A 10,211-nucleotide genomic window follows, 5' to 3' on the forward strand; every position below is an offset into this window, starting at 1 on the left:
TGTCGTCTTCAGTGTGTACACTCACACGTTCCTCTCTGGGGAAGAACTTATTCCACTTAACATTGACTGCAATCAAACCCCCAAACACTCCTAAGTCATAAATGGAGCAGAACTATCACCTTTTGACCAGCTGTACCAGTGACTTGAGTCCAATCTACACAACTGAACCACAGGATCTAATTAGAAGGGTTTTCCTAAACCGTGTATATCACAGAAGGGAAACCATTTAAGGAAAAGCACATCTGAACAAAGTGTAAACTATTTGTGCATTTCTGCTTGTTCCCTTTAATATATTACGTATATGGCTTCCTTAACTTTCTGCAGATACAGTGTAACTGGGCCATCACAAGATAAACTCTTTCCCAGGATGGTAATGCTGATACCAGCCCTTTTCTCCTAAATCATCCAATTCTGATCACTTTCTTTTATTAGTGTAATAGTATTTTGCCTCTTTCGTTATGAGAAGCAAAGCCTGTACTGATAGGCCTGAGCTAGCCTACATGAAAGATGTGTTGATCTTGCTGGCTTACCTTGTGGTTTAAGTTAAAGCAACTAGACTATTTTCCATGTCATCATACACATAGCCATATCCACAGAATGGTTTCCTGAGATATGGTGACTTACTAGGGCTTGGGTGACTGAGGACTGGGGTAGGTTTATTTGTGATCAACATAATTGGGGCTTAAAAAAACCAACCAACCGAACAAAAAAAAACCCAACCAAAAAACAATGAACTAATGAGTCTTGTGTAGAATTTCTCACTCTCATTTCCAGAAAATGAATGGCAGCGGCATTTACACTATCAAAATGCCAATATCAAAAAAGGTGCTTTTTTTTCCACCAGGTTGGGCAAAAAGAGTTGTGTCCACATACTACACAATCTGCTATAAGGAATTTTCAGCACATATCTTATGTCCTTTGCACTGTGCAGTATAGTGGCAGGGAAACAAATACATGCTCTAGAAAGAGTAAAAAAAAAAAAAAAAAAAAAAAAAGAAATATTTCTTGTGTAGTGAACTGTTTTCCACCTGGCTTCAGTATCAGCTGATGTGGTATAAAGAAGGTCAGAAGCACCAAAGATTTCAAAATTCAAAGCAGCCAAATCTATTTGCTAAAAACAGAATTTAAAAAAAGCTGGATGCTGCTCAGAGATCTTTCAACACAGGTAGGGCTGCTGCCTTGCCCCAGTTACCTTTTTCCTTATCTTTACTCCCACTCTTCTGAGTGGGAAAATAAAAAAAAAAGTGATCCATTTCTCAGCCAGGTGAAGCCTGTGCCGAGAAGCCTGAAGGCTATGGAATTTGTCCAGGTGGTACCATCTTATGCCAGTTACTAGTTCAAAAGCAGGCTTTATGTTGCCATTTCCTTAAGTGATAATCCAAGGAACTGCAATTCCCTTTCATATATGTGGTAGTTCTTTTATTTCCATAGCATTTGCTGCCATAGAAATAAATGGGTATGTGCCAAACTCTATTTGCACAAACAGTCGCTTTAACACTTTAGTAAAGAAGGACAAATAGAGTGGGGTGTGTTGCAGCTGTGCATAATAATTAGTGCTGTACAAGCGTTAAGAACATCTTGTAAGTGTGGCATTTAAGTGGTAAACCAGGATGGACTATTGGTTTCTGTGCTGTAACTCCACTTCCTTAGGTGGGGTTGTGCTAGTGCTAGGTCTGTAGAGCAGTCAGGGCTGGAGCAAGGAGATGGGCAAGACCATGTTGCTCTGAAACAGGTCCTACCTGATGGTTTGGATCTTTCTTTCAACATAGTTCAACTTAAAAACCAGGCCACGTTAAAGGGAAGAATTTTAATCGTAAAAATGGGCAGAGTCTATCCACCCATAGTCCCCTGGTATTAGGTGTCTCATGTGGTAACAAAAATGTTTTAAAAACAGGGGTGCTGCAGTGAAGTGTTACAGCGCAGGTGCAATTGGAGATAACCTTAATCTTTTAACTGGCTGCTGCTAGGGCTTTCTGAGTAAGCCCTTCAGTAGCTGAGCATGGTGCTGACCCAGCCATGCCAGAAGCAATAGTCAGCAAGTTTAAGGGGTATGTGTACAGAAACAGCAGTAACACCCTTTTCTACAGTGTTGATCCATGCCCTGACACATACGTGCTGCTTCATTCAGGACTTCCCCTGAGGATCCCTGAAAGCCTTTCATGCTGACTCTCTCCCTTTGGGGCACACAAGGAAACAGACAGCTGAAAGTGCACAGAGAAACTGAATGTCTAACTGTATCCCTGGAGGTGGGAGAAAGCGTTTTCCTTTGCTTTTGTGTCACTCCTCACCTGAGCTACAGCAAAACAATGCACCTGGACATTGCCCTTGGGATACTGCAATTAAAACCAAGTATTCATCATGTCTTCTCAAAGTCCCAGAGCGCATAAAGGCTGTCCCCTGCTTTCTACATCTTCATATTAGACTAGAGGCAGGTTAAGGTGTCTGTCCTCGACTTTACTGTCAGTAACCTACCTCCACTGTGCCTAGATCCTTTTTTTGAAGCTTCTAATGGCTCTACTTGGCTGGGTGGCAGATGCCTTCCAAGGGCTTGATCAAAACTTGAGCTATACTTTCCCAGAAACTAAAACTTTCCCTCCCCTCAAACATCTCCGGATGTGCTTTGTCAAGAAATGCAGGGTACTCTGGACCAAAACAAAACCACCCCTCAGTTGCCCCACCAAAACAGCGTTGTAATAAATACACTCTTCTCCCACAAGGGAATGATCAAAGTGCCAACTGTCTGTGATAGAGATTAGCTGAATTGTTTAATCTACTACATACTCAGGTACAACAATGGCTATGCAAGGAATCCTGTAAAATAGGGTTAGTTTTTAAAATACTGTATATGTAAGTAAGTCTGGGTTTAACTTCTAAGTGCAAAGAATGTCATCCATGAAAAACTGGTCATCTTCCATTCTTTATAAATGTTGTCCTTTTCTACCACCTTCTCTTGTTGCTTTTCTTTATCTTTTTTTACCCTTCCTGTTCTGCTTCTCTACCCTTTCTTTCCTGGATATCTTTTTGTCAGGTACTGCAGAGAAGTACAGTAGGAATGGAGGCACTTTCCCAGTTTCTCCAGAGAGCAGTCCAGTCTTGTCTGTAGTTTAGCTACCTCTGTGGTAGGGCTGTTCTTGCTGCTTCTGAGTCTGCTAGCTTTATCTCTCATGCCCAGGGCCACATCTTGGCTGACTTCCCTCCGCTCCTTTCTTTCCCCCCTGCTCTGTGTGCTTCCCAAGATGTCTATCACCCAGAGCTGGAACTGAGCTGCCTGTACAAGACAGGTTCTGTTGCATCCCTTCTTAAATTTCACAGAGTAAATTTATCAAACCTGCAGACCAGTCTGCTTTCATGTGCTCAGGTGCTGTTTTGAAAGCTACTGGCAATGGAGGAAATTGGGTACCTTTTACCCCTTGTCCAAGCCCATTTGCTGCATTGTCTGGAAAAAGAACAACTTAGTTACTGACACAGTATATGCATTTGTGTAACGCAGCTTCCCCTAACAGATTACTGGATGGTGGCTTGCAGGAGATCAGCAGGAGCTGACAGGCAAGGGTTAGAAAACTTAGGAACAAATCTGCTGGAGGGCAGGGTGGGAAGAGATCCTTCTTTTTCCCTGTACAAACTGCATGGCTGCCTTCAATTTTGATACTTAAAATGGTGTGATCATGTTTGGCACTACATTGTTTGTTTGTTTGTTTGTTTCCCCTGCAATAAACAGCAATTGCCAGCTAACTGGCAAGATATGGTTTGCTCCCAACCTGAACAGGAGTTACACCCAGCCCTCCTTGCCCCATCGTGTACCAACGCGGCTCCTGCAGGCAGAGCTCCTGCTGGACAGTGTCTGTGTTCCTGTTTACCTTAACACCTGGAGCAGGACTTATAACTTAAAATGTACCAATGTGAAAATTCGACAGATATTAGTGCAGCAAATAGCTGTGGAGAAATAGTCCTTTTCTCCTACCTGATTTCACCTAGCTTTTACACCTTAGCCTGTACCAGTCTGAAAGCAAGGACATGTTTATCTGCAACACCAGGTTCATCTAGTAATGCTGCTCCATGTTCCTTGCTTTAGAAAAAAAAAAAAAAAAAAATTCTTTGAAATATTTCCACTTCAGTGGTGCAAGACTCATTCAAAAAGATACTGAGATGCTGTAGCTCTGAATTAGAGCCTGCAGTGATTTACCAGGCTTTGTTCTTAGAGATAAATTGTCTCTGGAGCACATCTAGTTGCAAGTCTTGATTTGTTCCCATCCCAGCCAGGGCTTAGGAACCCTACAGTGCCCTTGAGGCATGGGTCACAGTGCTATAGGAAATGCTCCTGGAAAGTATGGTTCAGTGAACGCTGTACTAGTGGTTTCTGGGGTAGAATAGGATTGTTCTTAACTCACTGGAGCTGAATCTTGCCATTGTTTTGCCAGAAATCTGATAGAGCAGACTAAAGGGAGATGTCCTGCCAGTCTTCACGACCTATACAAACTTACATGAACGAAAATACATATTTAGCTTTTTCTCTGCTACTGCCTTTCCTTGATCCAAAGTCTGCATCCAAATATCCTTCCATCTCTTCTGCTAAGGATTTATATATACCTGTTTGGTTTCCCTAATGCCTGTGTTCACGGCATTAAAATAAAGCAAAATAACAGAGAATATAACAGAAGTGCCTATGGGGCCTCTCTTGATCCTGTATTAAAGTTGACTTCCCATAGAAGGTGATCAACAAGAAAAAATCCTGCTCTGTAGCACCTGGAAAACATGGAAGTTGTCGCCTTCCTTTCTTCTGAACTTTACTGCCAAGTGGTGATGCACAGCACTGACGCTTATGTGCAGGGCCTGGGGTCCCTTGGGCATCAGCACAGAGCTGACTCTGCAGTGCAACTGAGATAGTGCAGTGGTGCGTTTCCAAGCCCACGTGCTCTTTAACAGGCAGTCTATGCAGTTTTAGTTTTTGATAAGGCTACGCCTTATCCGTGCAGGATTTAAGCAGTGCAGCTGACACAGTTTCCCATTACAGAAAAAGCTCTGGTTGATACGTGTTTAAAACCCTTGTGAAAGCCCTCCAGTGACTACTTTCGTGTATTAAATTACTTTAAATGTATTTAGGGGAGAGCGTAAGACAAAACAGTGTTGACCAGAATGCTCTTGTATGTCTGTATAATCCAGTAAGAAAAAACCTGTAAGCGTAAGGTGGTGGGTCTTTTTTTTTCTCCTCTTCTTCTTCCATAGCAGACTTAAAATCTATGTTTCTTTATACAGACTGTTGGGAGAGAAATCCTGCTCCATTTGATAGACTTCCTGGTGACCAGCTATAGACGTGACCCAGTTATTACCCGGTTACTCAATAATACCCGGATTCATATCATGCCAACAATGAATCCTGATGGATTTGAAGCTACAAAAGTGCCTGATTGTTACTACACGCCAGGAAGGTAAGGGCGGCTTAGGAGGGTGGGAGTAGGTAGAAGAAATGGGTGGGGAGTAATAATCGGAGATAGCCAAGAGACTTAGTCATACTTGGTGGCGAGGACAGCCTAGAGGATGCGTGAGGGCTAATTTTGGCCTGTGCTGTTCTGAAGACACACTGTTACGGCATAGAGTTTTTGGACGACTGAGTCAGACTGGTGTTTATATGTGGTGCGGCTAGAGAAAATTGGTCAGAATGGTATAATGACCTAACCTTTTAGGCAGGAGACCCAGACTGTGAATAGAAGCTCAATTATCTATTTAGACCTTTAGGGTGCTACAAAAAAAGAAGGAAAACTCCACCCACAGGGATCTAGTTCAATTGGAGAACCCTGTAACCCTTCCTAATGAGAATAAGGTGTGTCTAAGCTGGCTGAATGGACTTCTAGAAATGTGTTTGAAGATCATGTTGAACACAGATCTACTAAGAGGGAGGAGTTACGCAAGCAGAGCTAGCTGTAATAAGTGATGTGCTAATAGCAGAGCTAGGAAAAAAACTTACACAGAAGAAAAAGTAACCTAGTGTTGCATCCTGTGCTACTTTTGCATTCTTTAATGTAACTATTGCAGAGACCAAAAAAGGGAGGAAAGGTTTAACGGGCTAGAAAAGGGAAGAAGAGGAGAGAGTGAGAGAATGGGAAGAAATGCCAAAGGAACAGAGTTGGAATATGCACAAAAAGCAAACTCATGAGCCAGAAGTTCTCTTGGATCACTGGCCATGGCAACGTCAGAAGCAAGTGACAAGGTAGTTTAGTTCTCTAGGTGATCGGTGTAGGCTATCCTTTTTATTAGGAAAGAAATTTATTCCTCAGCAAATAGATAGGACTTTTATGGAGGGTGGTATTTTTTATCCCCTCACTGTCAAATAGCCAGAGTTTAACTAGCTGCTGAGTTTAAAAATTAATACAGCTGATGCTAAATACCCTCTCTACTCTTGTACTGACCTGTCTGAGTGAAAAAGAAGGCATTTGCACAGGCTGGACATTCAGGTACAGGGAGAAGAGAATACATCCTGTGTTTGAGTCAAATGTTTTGCTCTATGTCCAGAGTGACAGCAGGACAAAGGACCCTGCCATCCAGTAGTTACCTTGGTCTTCTATACAAGTGGGAAAAACCATACAGAAGGACATCCTCCTCCTTATCTGGCTTTAGGTTCTTCTAATTCACATATGTGTAGGTGTGTGCATGCTATATGCATGTTAAATATTATTCACTGTTTCCACCTGAAATACAATAGAATTGTTTTATTGTGTCCTGTGAAAATTCCAGTGCTGCCAGAAAGCAAACTAAAGTCCATCTTCTTAATGCTTGAGAAGATTTGAAATGGTCATCTTGCCTGTTTCCCGAAGACACTAGCATGCAACAGATTTTAAGTACTGGGAGGCTGGCGATGTGGAAGTGTCTATAGGCCAAGCAGTAATGGGAATGTCTTCTCTCTTTCTAAGGTACAATAAGAACGGAGAAGATCTGAACAGAAATTTCCCTGATGCCTTTGAAAGTAACAATGCTAGCATTCAGCCAGAGACTCAAGCAGTAATGGACTGGATAAAAAATGAAACGTTTGTTCTTTCGGCAAACTTGCACGGGGGTGCCCTGGTTGCCAGTTACACCTTTGATAATGGTAACTCAGGTAAGCCAGTAACACACTCTCTTCTCCACAGCTGATTTGGTTCAGGAATGTTAGCTGTACCAAAGCAAAATTTATAAGGATTTCTGCAACGTTTTTCCAGCTTTTGAGCTGGGATGGGCAGCCCATCAAAACCCCATCAAAATTCACTGCCTGATACGGCTATTTGGGAGATATTTATCCTGTATGTAAGCCAGCTCTGTATGTTTTACCAGTAATGAGAGTTACATGATGGCTATCTTCATTCTGCAGTTACCGGCTCTTTGAAAGGCTATAGCAGGTCTCCAGATGATGATGTCTTTATTCATCTGGCAAAAACTTATTCTTTCAACCATGCCAGCATGTACAAAGGGATTGGGTGTGACAACAGACAAACCTTTCCGGAAGGCATTACCAATGGGTATTCTTGGTACCAGCTGGAAGGTAAGAATGTCAGCGATATATTTTTTTCAGCTGCTTCAGATACGATGTTCTCACTTTTGCCTGCCATCTTTGATGGTGAAAGGGCTGTGATTTTGCCCAGAGTAGAGGGTTGATGAGGGGAGTAAGCCAACGTGTTCATGCGGATTCTCTGAGCAGGACCTGGGTGTTTGCAGACCCTCCCAGTCAGCTGTTAAAGAAGTGAATGAGGCAGTCTCTGCTGTCTGGCTGCTTCTGTGCCCTTTCTTAAGGCCTGCGTGGCTGTATAGATAACATACATGCACACGCACTGGTGTGGCACCAAAGTCTTGTCCTTTCAGAAAGAAGACCAATCTTCTGTTCATACATCATCCTTTTTTTTAATGTTTGATCACTGAAATAAATGTTTTCATTACTCTTTATGTGTAGCCAAACAGAACATGGGTCCTGTGTACTATGGCACTGAGTGTTGCTTTCACAGTCTAAATTCAAAGCCTTAACAGGCTCTTAGGATGGCTTTGGCAGTGGCAAACTCTATGCCAGCCTGTGAATTTACCTGCCCCTATTTGGTTGGGAGCGCTTGAATGAGTTTAAGTCAAAGACCCACCCTTCCTCAGCCATAATAGTCGTCATTCCCGAAATGCCATTGTGCTTTAGAAAACAACATTCTACATGTAACTAGAGTAATTAAGTTGGTTTTCCACAGGAGGCAGTAAATACAAGTGTGGCATTGAGGAATCATTTATCTGATTTACTTTTCTTACAGGTGTGATGCAAGTACCAACATTTTAACTCTCCTATTTTTCTTTGAGCTTGAACTTGGTGGTGCTTTGCAGCTGAACGCTCTTTCTTTTATGTCACTTTTAAGGTGGAATGCAAGATTACAACTACATCTGGGGACAATGTTTTGAAATTACATTGGAGCTGTCATGCTGTAAATATCCTCCAGCAAACCAGCTGGAAAAGTTTTGGAGAGACAACAAAGCTGCTCTGATCGAATATATGAAACAAGTACATCTAGGTGGGTATGCGAATGGGGAAGGGAGCCAAAGCTGAGGCCAGGCTGGTGGGCAAAGTGGGAGCTCTTCAGCAGCCCAGGTCAGTGTCAGAGCTCACAGGTGAGGAGCTCTGGCCTGAACTTGGGAGCTATCGCTTTGGAATAGCAAGTGCTACAAGGCCAGGGATGGGTAACGGAGAACTTACACGTGTGTCAGGCGTGGGGCGATGGGCGCTCCTACAGTGATGCAGGGGGCTTAAAATGCGCTGAGGCAGGAGCAAGGGCCAGGCCCCAGGGGCCATCTTAGCAGAGACTCCCCCTCAGGCAGCCCGCTTTGCTGAGCAGCCTTGGGGCAGTCATTTATTTCAGAGGTCGGTACAGGTATGTGTGTGTGTGTGGACAATGTTTCGTGGGTCTTTGCTGCTTGCATTTTGTATTTTTGTAAGGCTTTTCTAGGTGTGCTCTTTAACTTCACAGTTGGAAGAGAGCTGCGGGTTAGTGAAGCAGTGGTACTTTACAATGAGTTTGCACAAATCTGTTGCTTGTCTTGCGTTTTGTTGCCCAGAATGTCTGACTGCTGTTTTATCTTTGCTTAACGCGAGTGCTGCCTTGAAGGTGGTGTGTGAGAATTTAGAGAAACTATTTCATAAGCAGACAGTGTTGGTATTCTGCCCTTCAGAAGTACTGGATAAAAGGCTGACTTATTTTAAATTAAAAAAAAAAAAAATGGCCAAAAAATCCCCCAAACCAGTACTGGAGATTGAAGCCCTTCAGTAAAAGACACATGCAGTAAGTATGTATGATGCTTTCAGCAAATGAGACTTAAAAGCAGAGATTACAGTGCTGCTTTCTAACTTAATGGTTTACCCTCATGTTAACAACAACAAAGGATTTTCTATTTTAATTCCCTTAAGATAGAAGGGACTAGTGATATTATTAGAAGTGCATGAAATAGCCTTTGAGTGCATCCAGGAACAAAACAGCCCGACTTTCTCAGAGGAGGTGGCTCACCACAGTTAGACGTTGTGACCTTTCTCTCCTCTCCCTTTTCCATAGGTGTCAAGGGTCAAGTTACTGGTAAGAATGGGACTCCTATTCCCAATGCCATCGTGGAAGCCAAAGGAAGGGCTCATGTCTGCCCCTACAGAACAAATCAACAAGGGGAATACTTTCTTCTCCTCCTGCCTGGGACGTATGTCATCAATGTAAGTGTGCCACCTTACTCAATTGTTGTTTCTAATTGCATCGAGTTCCTGAGCGCAGCGAGACTGCATCCTTACAGACCAACGAGCTGAACTTGCTCAAGTCATGTACAGGAGCTGTAAAGGCTCTTTACCAGATTTAAAAGAAGACAGTATCTTAGAATGTGAGTCAGCAGAAAGGAAATGTGTTTGATGCAGTAGGGTCTCGAGTCCCCAGACTGGCTGGAGATAAGCACTCATCTGACGTGGATGGTGGAGCCAGCTGGGATGAGTGTCTGGACCGTGGTGACGGGAGCTTGAGGTGTTTGAGACAAACCGCGGAGCTCTTGAAGGGCGAGGAGGGGGAGGCTGGGGTCCCCGTAGCGAGGGGCTGACAACGCCATCGGAGACAGTTACTTCCCTGGCGGACATGGCTTCTCTGCGGCGGGTGGCAGGAGCTGGTCCGGGAGAACAGCTCTGCCTGCTGCCAGCCAAGGGCTTACACTGAAGCGTAACTGCAGGATTCCCTCCCTTGTACAGCATGCTG

General features: G+C 43.4%; 1 protein-coding gene across 5 annotated transcripts in view; it reads left to right on the forward strand.

Annotated features, from left to right (window-relative positions):
- Window positions 1-10,211, forward strand: part of CPM (carboxypeptidase M) — a 32,101-nt gene that overhangs the window by 18,536 nt on the left and 3,354 nt on the right. For all 5 annotated transcript variants that reach the window (XM_030002694.1, XM_030002693.1, XM_030002697.2 and 2 more), the window contains 5 exons: window positions 5,254-5,426; window positions 6,906-7,090; window positions 7,340-7,510; window positions 8,355-8,507; window positions 9,540-9,688. In XM_030002694.1, the coding sequence (XP_029858554.1) occupies window positions 5,254-5,426; window positions 6,906-7,090; window positions 7,340-7,510; window positions 8,355-8,507; window positions 9,540-9,688 (831 nt within the window). The remainder of the gene's footprint in view (window positions 1-5,253; window positions 5,427-6,905; window positions 7,091-7,339; window positions 7,511-8,354; window positions 8,508-9,539; window positions 9,689-10,211) is intronic.

The sequence above is a fragment of the Aquila chrysaetos genome, chromosome 26, assembly GCF_900496995.4.
Source record: "Aquila chrysaetos chrysaetos chromosome 26, bAquChr1.4, whole genome shotgun sequence".
Classification (NCBI taxonomy): domain Eukaryota; kingdom Metazoa; phylum Chordata; class Aves; order Accipitriformes; family Accipitridae; genus Aquila; species Aquila chrysaetos.